Genomic DNA, 16,012 nt, shown 5'->3' on the forward strand with positions numbered 1-16,012 from the left:
AAACCTGGTGAGGTTCCGGCCTCAGCAGCACCAGGCCGTTCCACTTGCCTGGGCCTTTGCCAGGACAGACCACCCCCCACCCCGGCCTCTGCTTTTCCTCGGAGGATCTCATCGGTGGTCATCTCTGCCTGCAACCATGCACCTCACTGTTACGGGGTCTCTGACGTCGTTTTCCTGATCATGAAAGCACACGTACAATGATAGTTCAGGTCACAAGGAGATAGCACTGCACACTCACCAGATTTAGAACCACAGAGCATCTGATGAGCCCAGCAGAGGTGAGGCTGTGGGGAGACCGTCTCCTATACTCGTGCGGGAGCTGGAGCTGGTACAGCCGCTCGGGGGACAGTCTCGCCTGCGGGCACCCATGTCCTAGCCAACATCCCCTTCCAGATCTTAACCCTGGAGAAGTCCTCACCCTGGTTCCCATGGAGAAAAGCACAAGGCAATTCACTGCAGAGTTGCTTTAAACAACAGAGAAGAAAAAAGGAACTGGAAACAGTCCATACGCCCCCCACTAAGGCGATGAAGAGGTGAATCGTGGGCTATTCGCACTGCAGAGGACGTGACGGCAGTTCAAGTAACGAACAAACTCACAAACATCTGTTGAGTGAAGAAAGCAAGTTGCAGAAGAGTGTGTGTAGCATGAAGACGCCTCTGTAGATTGAAAACTCTGCAGCCATTGCTGTAGGTCCTCTATGGGCACATGTACCTAGCAGAAGTGTAATCTGGCAAAACCTCAAGATTTGTTCAGTGTCTGATGAACATGTGGGTGTGTGATCTATGTTATTCCAAGTATTCTTCTGCGTGTTTGAGATATTTTATCATTTAAAAAGGACAACCATAAAATAAAAATAGCCCATTCGCTATACTTTTTTCTTTTTTTTTTAACTTTTTTATTGAGTAATAGTCATTTTACAATGTTGTGTCAAATTCTAGTGTAGAGCACAATTTTTCAGTTATACATGAACATACATATATTCATTGTCACATTTTTTTTCGCTATGAGCTACCAGAAGATCTTGTATACATTTCCCTGTGCTATATAGTATAATCTTGTTTATCTATTCCACATTTTAAAATCCCAGTCTGTCCCTTCTGACCCCCCCGCCCCCTTGGCAACCACAAGTTTGTATTCTATGTCCATCAGTCTGTTTCTGTTTTGTATTTCTGTTTTGTTTTTTTTTCTTTCTTTCTTTTTTTTTTTTTTTTTTTTTAGATTCCTCATATGAGCGATCTCATGTAGTATTTTTCTTTCTCTTTCTGGCTTAATTCATTTAGAATGACATTCTCCAGGAACATCCATGTTGCTGCAAATGGCGTTATGTTGTCGGTTTTTGTGGCTGAATAGTATTCCATCGTATAAATATACCACAGCTTCTTTATCCAGTCACCTGTTGATGGACATTTAGGCAGTTTCCATGTCTTGGCTATTGTAAATAGTGCTGCTATGAACATTGGGGTGCAGGTGTCATTTTGAAGTAGGGTTCCTTCTGGATATAAGCCCAGGAGTGGGATTCCTGGGTCACATGGTAAGTCTATTCCTAGTATTTTGAGGAATCTCCATAGTGTTTTCAACTGGCTTTCCTTGCTCCCCTCTCCCACTCTTAATGGTTTAGATGTCTTCTTTTACAATTTTGTGTTTATTCTTTTTGCAATTCATGACAGTTGCCTCCTTTCCAGTTATAAGTTTCTCATTTTTGTGGCATCCTGCTTCTTTTCTATTTAGAGTAGACCTGTGAGTATTTCTTTTAGCCTGGGTTTAGTGTTGCTAAACTCTTTTAGTTTTTGCTTGTCTGTGAAATTCTTTATCTCTCCCTCTATTCTAAAGGATAGCCTTGCTGGATATAGTATCCTAGGCTGCCTCTTTTTTTCATTCAGGACTTTGAATATATCTTGCCACTCCCTTCTGGCCTGTAGTGTTTTTGTAGAGAAATCAGCTGAGAGCCTTATGGGGGGTTCCCTTATAACTCACTCTTTGTTTTTCTCTTGCTGCCTTTAGGATCCTTTCTTTATCCTTGACTCTGGCCATCTCGATTATGCTATGTCTTGATGTGAGTCTGTTTGGATTGTTCCTGTTTGGGACCCTCTGAGCCTCCTGTACTTGGATATCTGATTCCTTCTTTAGATGTGGGAAGTTTTCAGTCATGATTTCTTCAAACACCTTTTCAATCCCCTTTGTTCTTTCTTCCCCTTCTGGGACCCCTATTATGCGAAGATTGGCACACTTTATATTATCCCGTAGGTCCCTTATATTGTTTTCATTGTTACTTGTTTTTCTCTCAGCTGTTCTGATTGGGTGCTTTCTGTTGTCCTGTCTTCAGGTCACTTATTTGTTCCTCTGCATTATCTAGCCAGCTTTGCACAGCCTTTAGGTCAGCTCTCATCTCAGCAAATGAGTTTACTAATTCTACTTGGTTCTTCTTTATAGCTTCTATTTCATTTTTGACATATTTTATATCTCTAAACACTGTTTCTTTTCGTTCCTTCAGTACTTTGATCACTCCTTTTTTGAAATCTTGATCTAGTAGGCCATCCATGTCTATGTCCTTGATCATGCTTTCAGGGGATTTCTCTTGATCTATTAATTGGGAGTGGTTCCTCTGCTTCTTCATATTGCTCATATCTCTCTGGCACTGTGGCTTAAGGAGTATCAGTTATCTAGTTCTCCTGGAGATGCTGTGCTCTTAATGATTTTATCGAGAGGTCTTTGTGTCTTCGCCCTGTTTCACGAACTCAGCTTGCTGTTTCCAGAGGCCCTCTGTTGGCACCCACGTCTGTGCTGCTCCCAGTGGCTATCGGCTAGCAGATTGCGCCCCCTCCCAACACTGGGTCTGGAGCTGAGCTCTTATCTGGTGGGTGGGCGGGTCACTCCCCCTCCCAATGCCGCAGTCAGATGCTGCGCTGGGGCGAGTCAGATGGGCAGATCACACCCCCCTCCCAGCACCGTGGTCAGGTGCTGCATTCCTGCCAGGAAGGTGGTTGGCTGCCTGCCCTCTCCCAGCACTGGTTATTCCGCTGCTTTGTGCAGCTGCCCGATCCGCCTCAGGTCGGCGCTCTGAAGGTGGGCTTGGGGAAGACCATGGAATGGCCTCCTCCCTGCTCTGTGCCAAATCTCAGCTCCTTGTTTGTCTTGGTGGCACAAGTTCTCTAAGATGCCAGGGCAGAAAGATCCTATCTGCCTTGGGCTATAAACAAGTCTCAGTCCTGCCTAGGAGTCTCGGAGGCCCTGGGTGCGGATTCAGGTCTCGGCCACCCCCGCCCAGGCGCTGCACACAGAAGATGGCGGCTGTGGCTGTGCCCCGCCTCTCTTCTCCGAGGAGGACCAGCGATGGTGGCACAGGTCTGAGGAGACAAAGGCTACGGCGCCCTCCCCCCAGGGCACACCAGCCTTGTTGCTTTGCTTTTTTCACAATTTATGGGGGACCGAGGTTGTTCTGCTCCATATCCCCTCCCAGCGACGGCGCACAGCCCCCTGCAGTCCTCTGGGGCTGCCTCAGTGCAGCCGCCGCAGTCCTCCACCCGGCTCGGGTGGCCTGTCCTAGCCCCAGCTGCCGGCTCGTGTCTCGGGCTGGGTGTCGTGGGGACCCTCTATGCCCGTTTAACTCAGATCTGTCAGTCAAGGGGTGAACGGGGCAGATCAGAGCCTCAGAGGCTCCCCTTCCATCCTGTTGGCCTCTCTATTGGATGGGGGAGACCCAGCAAACGAGCGCTGTTCCTCCTTTGCCCCTCCCTCCCCGTGGGATCCCCGCACTGTTTTGCTTTTTCTTCTTTCTTTTTTCCTTTTCTTCTACCAGATTTTTGGCGTCTTTGCCTTTTGAAGAGGGCAATGTTCTTTCGGAGTTCTGCAGGTGCTCTGGTTGGCTGAGTAGGTCTGTAGATGTGAGTTTTGGTGTATTTGTGGGAGAAGGTGAGCTACGAGCATCCTTCTACTCCACCATCTTGCCTCCTTGTTATATGTTTTTCAAAGGCAAAATTCACAAAATAACAAGAAAATGAAAATCATCTGCAGTTCCACCATCTAAAAATAATGTCAACATTTTTCCTTCCAGTCAATTTTCTAATATTTTTGCTATAATATGTTCCATATGTACAAAGGAATCTCGTCATTCTAGTGTATTTGTTACAGTGAGGAATGAAATAACACGGCTGTCCCCGCCACCTACTTTAAGACGTGGAACCCTACCAGTACCACCGAAGCCCCAGCAAAAGGTAGACCCTGGCCTGAATTTCATGTTTGTCATTCTTTTATTTTCCTTTATGATTTCACTGCAGTTGTATTTAAGCCTAGACAACCCAGTACTAGCGTTGTGTCTTGGAAACTTTATGTGAGTTCCTGTTATGGATTTTTCCATGGCTTGATTTTTCCTTTCAACCTTGTGCCTCTTGCTTGTCTCAGGGAGGCATCAGCTGCATCTCACGGCTCTCTGACCATGAGCTTCTGCGCTTGGCAGAGCAGCCATCCGTTCTCTGATGCTGGGTACCTGGGGAGCTTCTAGTAGGTCTGTGGCAGCACAGCCTGGTGCACCTGTGTGAGGCCTCTCTGGTGTGGACACCGGGCACAGCTTCGTCAGGTCAGAGTCTGCACATTCTCAACTCTCCACAATGACGCAGACTGTTTTCCTGAGTGGTGACACCAGTTTGCACACCCGCCAGCAGGCAGAAGGATTCCTGTCCCTTGATGCCTCTTTGCCAACATTCCACAACATTCCATAGACTCAGACTTCGACGGTGGTGGCGTGTGGTTTTATGCTGGGTCTGCTCGGTGGCAGATGGCCTTGGCCGTCCCTGTCCTCTATCCCTGGGCATCTTAACATCTCTGAAATGCTGTTCCCATTTCCTCTTCCACCCCTGTCATTCCTCCTCTCTTGACAGTTCAACCATGCACTTAGAAGGTTTCCATTTCTTGATATCATGTTTATTGTTTTTAAATGCCTTGACAGGAGAGTTGTCAGGACACCTGGTTGACCACATTACCAGTACCAGAAGCCTTCTAAATATGCCTGTATTGTGTGAACTTCCACAGTAAGAACATATTCAAATATTGTTAACGTTTCAACTCAGATAAACTATAACTGAAAATGGAGGAATGTAGATCATCTCCCAAGTTTTACCACCATAACTGACGGTGTGACTGACATACTTAGAGGTGAATCTTCACAGCACTTCTGCTGGTTTCTTTAGGGTATAACCCTGGGTGGGGAGTAACTAGGAGACGGTGTTAGAACATTTTTAAGGGTCTTCACACACATTTAAATTTTCTCTCCAGAAACACTGTGAATCAGCCCACGTCACCCCAGCCTCACCAACACTGGACACTAACTCAGCCAGGTTAATAGGTAAAATGAAATATTTATATGTTGGGGGATTTTTTTTTTCAAAATTTCTGGGCCACAAGTATTTTTTTCCCTTCGGGAATTTCCAGTTTACGCCCTAAATTAGTTTGCTGGGGCTGCCAGGAGTACCACTAAGCGGGCGGCTTCAACAACAGAAATGTGCTTTCTGTCAGTTCTGGGGGCTGGAGGCCCAGGGTCGAGGTGTCGGCAGGGTTGGTTCCTCTGCGCCTCCCTCCTTGGTGTGCAGATGGCCGTCTTCTCCTGGTGTGCTTCTCTGTCCTGACCTCCTTTTCTTATAAGGACACCAGTCCTCGGATTAGGGCCCACCCACATCACCTCCTTTGACTGTAATCACCTCTGTGACGACCCCATCTCCACACACGAGCACATTCTGAGGTCCTCACGGTTAGAACTTTAATATATGAGTTTTGGGAGGACACAGTTCAGCCCAGCAAGTGTCCTTTGACCGTTTTCTTTTCGGGACTCTCTTTACACACGGGTGTTATCCTAAAGACCAAGGGGATGAGCAGCCTGGCCCTGAGGTCTGGTCTGTGTTGGAGGCCCGGCCCTGGGGTCAGGACCTCTAGCTCAGTAAATATTAGCCAACGCGATCATTAAGAATGTTGTGTGACTGGATTCCTGGGCCTCGGTTTTTCCCCAGCCCTGGAGAGGGAATAGGGTGAAGCCCCTTGTGAGAGAGAACTCAGAGCAAAGCCTGCCACGCACAAACCTCTCCTGGAACCTTGTGGTGGCTCGGTGCTTCGCCCTTTCTCTCGGACTAGAGAAATTCCGTCTGTATCGTGTTGCGTTGTATTCACGTTAACGTTTACTTTGTACTCGCCGACGGTGTGTTGCATGGACTTGTGCTCCGTCACCCTAGTGATGGAGCAGAGGGTTCATCCCCGAAAGACAGTTTGGGGTTAGGTTACAGGACACTCCCCAAGTGCTGAGAAGTTTGGGTTTAGCTCCGTCATCCCCGGGAGGGGTGGGGTGGGGTCACTGAAAGTCACAAAAACCCATGTAAGGAAAGTGTGGTACTCTGATACTTGGAGCAGTCCAAATAAAACAGCGCCCTGCCAGCCTCCGACATGGCAAACATCGCGTCTGAGCCTCCTCTGTGGTCCTGACATTTAGTTGTAATTGCAGCATGCGTTGTCTGGGTTACCTGCCACCTGGGTGTTACCACAGCCAGCGCACTGAATTATAGATGCTGTAGGAAAGATGGGGAAATAGTTTCTAAAGATTCAGATTGGTGTTCATGGGGGAGAAAGGAAAACATCTTTTTGCGAGACTCACTTTGCATCCAGGGGCCTTGAGTCAACGCTCCGTCTCCGGCAGCACGGCCTTCTGTGTGTGTAAACACCCCTGTAGCGGGTGCTTTTGTGACCTGTATCAAAACACGTTCCTGCATCTCCAAAAGAGATTAACAGCATGAAGTGCGGGAGGCGCCTAGAGGGAAAAACTCTTGTTTATTTGCGTAAATATTTTACCAGGGAGAGCTCTCAGCATTTAGACCCTTCCTTCGGGGGATGCGCCAGAGCCACCTGAGTGCGGCCGTTTCTCCCTCACCTGCCAGCTACTCTGCGATCCTTTCAATGCTTTTAAGCTAAAGTGATGCATGTGGTCCTCCAACCTGTGAGGGTCTGCCCCACCAGACACACTGGAACCTCCCCTCCACGCAGTTAGAAGTCGGCCTGCCTCCTCCAGTTTATCAGAAAGGGAATTCAGAGCTCAATTGAAGAGAATCTGTGTTTGCAAATGTGCAGTTTTGAGCCACTGTGGGTGGTGCGCCCCAGTCTTGCCACCCTACTGCCCACCCCACAGCTTCTAGGGGGTCGGGCCCCACACTGCGCCTCCATTCTCTGAGATCGGGCCAGACACTCAGGGAGCAGCCCCCAGCCCGTGACGGCTGGGAGTGGGGGGAACAGCACTGCAGCCCCTCCTCCAGCTCCAAGGGGGGGCCCGGGTTCCCAGAGGGGTCACTGCTTCCCCCTGCCCTGCCCCCTTCCTTCTTCTCTGTGTCCTGGGTCGAGGAGCCCTGGAGTCTTCAGGGCTCAGGCAGAAGTGTCCCTGGAAGGGAAAGTACCTCGTGTGAGGCAAAGCCCCCGGCCTCCTCCACCCGCCTGCCCCTCCTGGCCGCAGGGACCGGGACATCCGGAGCACCTTGTCTTTGTGTCGCTTGCCGCCCGGCGCACACTATACCTTTGCAGCCGGCCGAGCGCCCTGGCCTGGCGGCTGTGGCTTCAGGTCCCGCTGCGGGCAGCCGGCTTGCTCCCCGCCGCCCCGGCCCCGCCTTGGGCCGGCGCCCCAGGGCTCTTCCAGCCCCCCAGACTTCTTTGGCCACTTTCTGAAACGACACATCCCCTCTAGACAGACTGTTGCCACAGCGGTTGGGGCTCAAGTCGAGCCTCTGTCCCACGGCGGGCCGCTCGCCGCGTCTAAATGCTGTCTGGTTTCTCTCACTCTTCCACAGTCACCTTGAAAATACCTGCTGAGTAGCCAGATTGTTTTCGAGTTTGTTTCCCTTTTCCTGAAATCATCAGCATCCTATCGTGTGAGAGCAGGAGCGAGGCCTCGTGGGAGGAACTGGGGCTCTGATGCTGGTGATGTCCTCTGAGAGCGAGAGGACACGCAAGCACACACGCACACGTGTACACACACGTGCGTGTGCAAACGCGCACACACACACAGGACACCACCTAGAAGCATACGGCGACGCACCACCCCGGGCCCGGGGAGCGAGGCGGGCCTCTAAGAGAAGGAGGGCTCGTCTGAGGGAAGGCTGCCCGGGTGGAGGTGTGGGCAGGGCAGGGTCGCCCGGGGGCCCTGGGGGAAAAGGTGGAATGGTTGTTCAGAAAGCAGACGAGAGCCAGCCAGGGGAGGAGAGCGGATGTTTAAGGAGAGACTGGGTTCCATTTAATCCCCAAATCCCAGTTCACAAAGATGTGCCTTTGAACAAAATCTCAGTTTCATCACAGGGTGTTGAGCTCCAGCCACAGAAGAGATGAAAATGTGGCGGAGAGTGAGCGACAGTGAACACACACCTGCGCGCGTGTCCTTCTCCTAAACGTGTGTGAGCCCTTGTAATTCAGCCCTGCCGGGTGAGAGGTGACTGGGGTTAACGAGGAGTCTGAGTCGCCCACGCGACTCCCCGAGCTGCGAGGAGCCCGTGAGGGAACGCAGCGCGGTGCTGTGGGGGGCTGGGGTGGGGCCGGGACTCCCCAGCTCACTGCGTGGCAGCGGCCAGGCCGCAGCGTCCACGGCACTTGGAGGGCACGCTGATGGGGTAGTTTCTGCTTCTCCTGCCTTCTCACACGCTGAGAAAGAAACTTGGTCAGCTTGGTCCTACCCAGAAACTCCGTGTGTACACAGAGGGGCCCAGGCCCCCAACACCCATACGTTCGTCTGCTTCTAACGCAAAGCTAACCTCTGCTGCTTTGGGAGGGTTGGTGTCTCGGGATGGCATTCGAGTGCCGAACTCACACTGGGCTGCGCCTCCCTCTTTGAGGTCTGTAAAGTGCTGTGTTTGGTCGTGTCTTCCTGGTAGCCCGTGTCTGCCTGTGGTCTTGTGCTTGACTGTAAAATTTGGTTTGTCTTTGAAAACATTTTTTCCTTAGTTTCTTCCTTTAGTTCGGAAATGTGCAAGTGATAATGACGTGGGTCAGGGCTTCTGTTCAGGGCACAGACTGCCTTTCCTTCAGCAGTCAGGTGGAAATAGGGGCCACGACCAAGGACCCTGGCTCCCCGGCCCCATGTGAGGCTGGCTTCAGCCTCTGTGTACAAACTACAACCCCATGCAGACAGCGCAGCCCCGGGACAGAGGCCGCCTCCCACCACATCTCATCTCTCCTGTTTGCCACTTGAAATCTGCCGAAATGGGTACCGTGCTTCACCCATAGCGTCACTGCAAACCCCGACGGTGTAAAACTAACAACACGACACCTAAAAGCTGGAGGTGAGTGTCCCGAGGAGGTCAGAGGGGACGTGAGGACGCAGATTCACAGCGCTCCCACAGCAGCGGGCGAGCTTCAGAGGGGAGTTCAGGGCCGGCACCTCGGGTCACAGGGACAGAAACGTATTTAAAGTGTAAAGGCACAGCCGGGGGAGCGATGACAGCAGCGATGTAACTAGTCTCGGTGGCGCGGCAGACAAGGTGGCGGTAAGAAGAAGGGTGCATTCTCCGCTGTTGCTGGCGAGGAGCCAGAGGCGCTGCTGAGAAATGAGTCAATCGCATGCACTGTAACTATTAGGAGTGAGTGCAGAGAACCGAAGACAGACGGAAACCTGCATGTGCCGAAAAGACAGACAGAAACCCGCACGTGTGAAGACGCCAGCGAGTGAAACAGGAGCAGCAGGACCCCGCCGGCTGCAGGGAGCCGCGCATCCCCCGCGGAGCCCGACCGCAGCTGCAGCAGGCCTTGTCCCCCGGAAACACGTCCACATGTGGCCCACGCCCAGGACGTGTGGCCCAGCGTGCCGGCATCCAGCCCGGGGGGCCTGTCCCTTTGCTGGGAGACTGGGGTGGGCGCAGTGCCACTCAGTGGGAAGTGAAGGCTTTGGAGCCAGGCAGACACGCGGCTCAGCCTGCACTTTGCTGGCTGCTTTCTGTGTGACCTCACGCTGTTGACCGCCCTGAGCCCCACTGCTCTGTGGCAGAGCGAGGAGACACGCTCCCTGTGGGCCCATTGGAGGCTCGGGGGACAAGGACTGTTAGGAGTTCAGCAGGAGGGGCTCTGCCATGGTGGCCGCACTGACCACACTGCCCTCATCTTCAGGATGTGAGGTGTCCAGGAGCCTCAGAAGCTTGGGATTGGGGTCCTGCCATGCCTGAACTCCAGACAGCCCCCCAGGATCAGGCAAGGGCAAGGGAAGGTCTGGGAGAAGAGTGGCCGGACACTGGTCAGTGGATGGGAAGGGACAGGTGTCTAGGAGGACAACCCAGGGTGGTTGGTCGCCGTGGCAGGGAGAGTGACCATCAGAGGCAGAGCAGTGACTGTGACAGGCACTCAAGGGCCCTTTCACGGTCTCACAAACGCCCGTGGGTCACAGTCACTGTATACAGGTCAGAGCGTGCCATCCCTCAGTTTGTGTGGTCGAAATAGTGACCAGCAGAGGTGGGGGCTTAATGCTGGGGTACACTCTGCAGTGTCTGACCCCTCGGCATTGTCCTCCTGGCCTCCCGTGTGGCGGGGTGGGATGAGGCTCCTAACACGGGTGGACAGATGACAGTGCAGGAGCCGGCTGATGCCAGGGAGTTCGGCCACCGATGGGGCCGGAGGACGTGTGCGCAGGAGGAGTGAGAAGGCAGAGGTGTCCCACTGGGAGCAGAGGAGGCCAAGGCGATGCCAGCCGTCCAGTCCCTGAGGCCCATCTCCGCAGGGGCCATCCCTCCCCTGGAGACCCTGTGGGTCAGAGCTGGCAGAGGGCCGGCCTGGGGCCCCTGCGAGTCCTCGTTTAGCTGGGCAGTCTGCGGTCACTAACGGTGGGTGCCCCTGCCCCGCCACTTCTGGTTTTGGTCAGGGCGGGACTTGGCAGCTGGACCACAGCTGTCTGCGAGCCCAGAAGGCCGGGCAGGGTCTGCAAGTCCACCTACCTCGTCAGACGGAGACGGGCGCCCTGGGGTCCTGGAGGGAGAGGCCTCATCCTCAGTGACGTCTGATCAACTGTGAACCCTTGAAAATCGAGGGACTCTGAGACCTGGTCAGAGATGGGCTCCTGAACTGAGGTGCAAGCTCCCTCCTGCTTCTCCGACGGCGGGAGGGCTGTTCCAGGTGGAGCCCCCGCTCAGAGCGCACGGCGGGGCCTGCAGGAGGGAGCCCGGTGTGCAGACAAGCAGGATGATGGGGAGGGAGGCTGACTGCAGCCCGCACCGGCCACTCCACTGGGGAGAACCTCCTAGCAGGGGGCACTCCAGGCAAGGACACCCTTGGGGGTGGGGGGCCAGAAGGCAGAGGGGGCCACGGCCTCTGCGCTGCCCCGTCGGGAGCATCCGCGGCTCCCTGGGCCCACTGGGCACCGGAGGCCGCAGTGAAGATGGCTGTCTCCATGGCCAGCTCCACAGAGGGCGGAGCGGGACCGGGTGTCAGGGCACTAGCACTCGGAGGCCCTCCCTTCCTCGCCAGCTGCAGCTTCCCTCCCTGTGGCCCTGGTCTGCCTCTGGCGCTGGACCCGGAGAAGGAAATGGAAACACAGGGCTCTGTGGGGGGTTCGTGGGTGGTGGGACTGTGGGGCTCCCCTGTGGGCAAAAGTACAGCTGACCAGTACCCTCATGCCCCCTCAGGGTACCAGATCGCCTACCGCCTGGCCAGCAGCAGCCCCAACACCTTCACCACCGTGGAGGTCGGCGCCACCGTGAGGCAGTTCACGGCCACCGAGCTGGCCCCCGAGTCTGCCTACCTCTTCAGGCTGTCGGCCAAGACCAGACAGGGCTGGGGGGAGCCCCTGGAGGCCACTGTCATCACCACTGAGAAGAGAGGTGAGACCCTGGGGCCCTGCGTGCCTGTCCCCCAGTGGAGGAGGAGGGGCTGGGCTGGGCTGGCAGCCCGCGGGGTCCTGGGTCAGGCCCCGTGGCCTTCTGGTGGGCGGCTTGGGCACTGAGCGGTTGTTGAATGCCCGCTGAGCCGTGTCTGGAGCTGGACACACGGGCCTGCGCTTCTAGGTTGGAAGAAAGACATGCAGCTCAGAGAGGCCTTGTAACTGGCCCAGGGCTGCGCCGTCACCCCGTTTGAGAGCAAGCTCCCTGACAGCGGGTGCCTGGCCTGTGACGCCCGAGCTGTGGCCCGCCTCAGGCACGTCTCAGCAGCCGTGGTTTCTACCCTCCAGCTCCAGGGGGCGCTGTTTCTCAGGGCACCTCCTCTGCCCCAAGCGCCAGCCGAGCTGAGTGGGGTACCTTATCTAGTTAATCCTCCCAAAGCCTGGGGAGAGACGGGAGGTGAGCCCCGATTCTGCAGAAGAGGATGCTGCTCCCTGCCCAGGACTCACAGCTGTGGGGCCTCCACCTCCATAGGCTGCCCGGCCGACCTTCCGAGCTGTCTGCTGCTGGCTGCTCTCAGCCGGCTCCTTCCTCCAGGGGCACAGCCCTGGGTCTCTTACACAAGCGGCTGGGGCTCCAACTGTGTGGTCCTCTCCCTCCCTCCTCCCCTCCCTCCTCCTCCTCTTCCCCTCCCCCTCCCCCTCCCTCTTCCCCCTCCCTTCTCCCCCTGCCCATCTCCCTCCTCCTCCCCTCCCCCTCCCTCTTCCCCTTCCCTTCCCCCCCGCCCATCTCCCTCCTCCTCCTCCTCTCCCTCCTCCTCCTCTGCCCCTCCCCCTCCTCCTCCCTCTTCCCCCTCCCTTCTCCCCCTACCCATCTCCCTCCTCCCCCCCTCCCCCTCCCTCTTCCCCCTCCCTTCTCCCCCTGCCCATCTCCCTCCTCCTCCCTCTTCCCCCTCCCTTCTCCCCCTGCCCATCTCCCTCCTCCTCCTCTTCCCCTCCCCCTCCTCCTCCCTCTTCCCCCTCCCTTCTCCCCCTGCCCATCTCCCTCCTCCTCCCCTCCCCCTCCTCCTCCTCCCTCTTCCCCCTCCCTTCTCCCCCTGCCCATCTCCCTCCTCCTCCTCTTCCCCTCCCCCTCCTCCTCCCTCTTCCCCCTCCCTTCTCCCCCTGCCCATCTCCCTCCTCCTCCTCCCCTTCTCACAACTTTCATCTTCTCTATTATGAGTTGGAGGGACAGAGGAAGCTTGGAGGTCACCAGTGATGCCAGAGCTCCCCGCTGGCTCCTCCTCCCCTGAGGACACGGCCAGGCCAGCACTTTTGGTGTTGAGGGAGCAGCCAGGGCTCTGAGTGTCCCGCTCAGGTCACCCAGAGCTGCAGGCTTTGCTTCTTGCTTTCTTTCTCAGAGTTGTTGCAGGCCCTTCTGAAGGAGGAGAAAGAGACAGACTTGCTAAAGATTTGATGTGACTTAAGTTAAATCCAGTATTGACATGAACTCCCTTGAGGAAGCACCCTCGTCCCCTGCCCTGCACCCCGTCCCGTGCCCAGGACCACTGGCACCACCAGGGCCTGCAGGTCCTCAGTCCAGATGGCTCAGGAGGAGAGAGCCCAGGATAGCTTGGCCAGTAGGTCCGGGAGAGGGGCCTTTGAAGGGAGGCAGGACTGGGGCTGCTCCTCAGGGAAAGAGGAGACCCTGGGGCCAGAGTGCGTGCTGCAGGAAAGGATGCTGATTAAGGCAGATCCTAGGGCCCCTCGAAGCCCGACAGTCAGCTGCTGCTCTATTACACCCCATGCGTCCTGATCAGAATCAATACTCTTCATGATAAACAATTAAACAACGACTCTCCCTCTGTGGGCTTCCTCTAGTGAAATCAATGGGGTGAGGAGATGGGGTGATGGGCCAGTTACCCACACTCAGAAGCCAGGTCCTATGCTGCTCCCTGCAGCCCAGTCCCCCGCCCTGCAGGCCCCCAGGCAGCCCCGTCCCACACGCCTGTAAGGTCTCAGCCCACGTTGACTTCCAGGGAGAGGGAACCAGCATTAAAGATGCACTGACCCCAAAATCAGAAAGAAGGATTGAGTTGAGTCCAGAGGAACTTGGAGGTGCTCGGGGAGCCCAGGGGTCACTCAGAGATGCCTGGGAGTGACCACGTGCCGTTGGGGAGCATGTGTCAATTCACCCCCTGTCTGTGTGTTTGTCTGTTTCTGCTCTGAGGATGGAACAAGCAGGGTCTCCAATCAGATCCAAGCTGGGCCCCGGCCAGAGTCAGCTGTCGGAGACCCTCCCATCCCCTGAAGCCAGGAATCGCCTCCAGATCAGCTAATCCACGCCGCCAGCCCTCGTGGGCGGCCGCAGTGCGCCCCGCTTAGCCTCACCGGGGGCCTTCTGGGGACAGGCGGCCTCACACGTGTCCCTGAGCTGTCTTCTTTCGGTTGCAGAGCGGCCGGCACCCCCCAGGGAGCTCCTGGTGCCCCAGGCGGAAGTGACGGCCCGCAGCCTGCGGCTGCAGTGGGTCCCAGGCAGCGACGGGGCCTCCCCCATCCGGTACTTCACTGTGCAGCTGCGCGAGCTGCCCCGGGGAGAGTGGCAGACCTATTCCTCGTCCATCAGCCACGAAGCCACGGCCTGTGTCGTCGAAAGGTAGGCAGAGGGCCAGGAGGACCCTCCCGCCCTCCTCCAGCTGGCCCCTCCTCCCCCTCACCGAGTAAGGAATCTGTGGTGCAAAGAGAAGCTGAGACCCCACGTCTCTTCTTCTAGTCGCTGCCCCCCGGTGCCGGGACCCAGGACTCCTGCCTTGTGCAGCCACTTCCCAGTCCCCGCAGGCCTCTTCCCCACCTGCCCTTCCGAGCATCCCCTCCCTGAACGGGTGGTTTGCCCATGCCAGGCCACAGGGGTGAACCAGCAGTGGGGACTGTAAGCCTGGAAGTGTGGGCTGTGGCACCTTCATCCCCAAGGGGCAGATGGAGGGGGGAGAGGCGTGGGGGAGGAGCGGCCCAGCCCACCGATGTCACTGTGTCACTGTGTCACCATGTCACCGGCCGGAAAGACGGCCTTTCTTTGAGCGGGGCTCCTACTCAGCAAGGCAGACAGCTGCCCCGCGGAGCTGTCAGCGCTCAGGATGGCTGATGGGGGTAGGAGAGTGTCCCCTGAACCAGCTGCTTAGGGCGCCACTGGGTGGGACGGAGGGGCCGCCAGGCTGGACCCCCCACGCCGTGTCCTCCAGGCCTCTTCTCACCGCCCAGCCGCTTTCTGGTGGAGGAGACCAGGGCTGAGAGGGGTTAGGTCGCCTGTCAGAAGCCTGCAGGTGGAACAGTGTAGACGGGCGGCCCTACGCAGCGACCCCAGGCCCTGCGTCCTCACGGCTGCCCAACGGCAGCCCCGGCCTGTGAGGGGGGCCGCCCTGGCGTCCTCACTGTACTCCCCCAACCCTGTTTTCGCCACCCTCCGTTAGGCTCACGCTCCAGGGATGGGGGGGAGCTGCCAGCAGTGAGTCCCCTGTCTCTGTGGGTTCTAGAACCCTCTCCAGGAACTCGTCGGAGGCTGAGCCCTTGGTTTCCTAGGTGGGCCAGGGCGCCTCTCACCGCTCAGAGCAGGCACCTGCCGGCGCCGTGCAGAGTCATTTCACATCCTTCAGCTCACGAGTCCCCTCGACAGTCTGGAGGGAGGGACGTCGTCCTCCCATCCCGCGGCTGAGAAGCAGGGTGAGAAGTCAGTAACTTGCCTGCAGCCTGCCCAGCCATCATTACCGTCACTGCTGTCACCGCCACCGTCCTCGCCGTCTCCACGCTGCACAGCGCCCGTCGTCCCCAGGGCCGTGTCCCCATGTGGCCCCGCACAGCGGCCGTGGGGAGACACAGACCAGCCTTCATCGTCCCCCGTCTTGCAGCTGAGGGAGCTGAGGCAACGACGTGGCCACACTCCCGCTGCACCCCCACTTCTCCACAGGAGGAGAGGGTCCCTCAGAGCCTTGTGGTTCTCGCCTTCCCTGGGCCTGTAGCTCAGAGCTCCTTGGACACAAACTAGCACAACTGTGATGTGGTGGAAAAACGCGTTACCCTCCACACACCAGGCTCTCAGCAGTGTGGCCGCCTCTTGGTGGCCATGGGGCCTGGAGGAGTCCCCTGGAAGCCTGGGTTTCTCTTTCCTGGAAGACGGGGCAGGTACGTGATCCTGTTCCTTTCAGGTCTGCGTCGAAGATTTTCCTCAGGTA

At 56.3% G+C, this 16,012-nt stretch overlaps 1 protein-coding gene and 1 long non-coding RNA gene across 7 annotated transcripts in view; one reads left to right on the forward strand and one right to left on the reverse strand.

Annotated features, from left to right (window-relative positions):
• The window catches only part of SDK1 (sidekick cell adhesion molecule 1), a 715,898-nt gene that overhangs the window by 638,561 nt on the left and 61,325 nt on the right, over window positions 1–16,012 (forward strand). For all 6 annotated transcript variants that reach the window (XM_074345583.1, XM_074345585.1, XM_074345587.1 and 3 more), the window contains 2 exons: window positions 11,617–11,811; window positions 14,241–14,442. In XM_074345583.1, coding sequence (XP_074201684.1) covers window positions 11,617–11,811; window positions 14,241–14,442 — 397 coding nt within the window. The remainder of the gene's footprint in view (window positions 1–11,616; window positions 11,812–14,240; window positions 14,443–16,012) is intronic.
• LOC141573866 (uncharacterized) lies at window positions 5,927–10,433 on the reverse strand. Its single transcript, XR_012500229.1, has 3 exons — window positions 7,539–10,433; window positions 6,633–7,406; window positions 5,927–6,546 (listed from the first exon to the last, which is right to left on the reverse strand). It is a non-coding gene; the product is annotated as an uncharacterized LOC141573866 (long non-coding RNA).

The sequence above is a fragment of the Camelus bactrianus genome, chromosome 18 (assembly GCF_048773025.1).
Source record: "Camelus bactrianus isolate YW-2024 breed Bactrian camel chromosome 18, ASM4877302v1, whole genome shotgun sequence".
Taxonomy (NCBI): Eukaryota; Metazoa; Chordata; class Mammalia; order Artiodactyla; family Camelidae; genus Camelus; species Camelus bactrianus.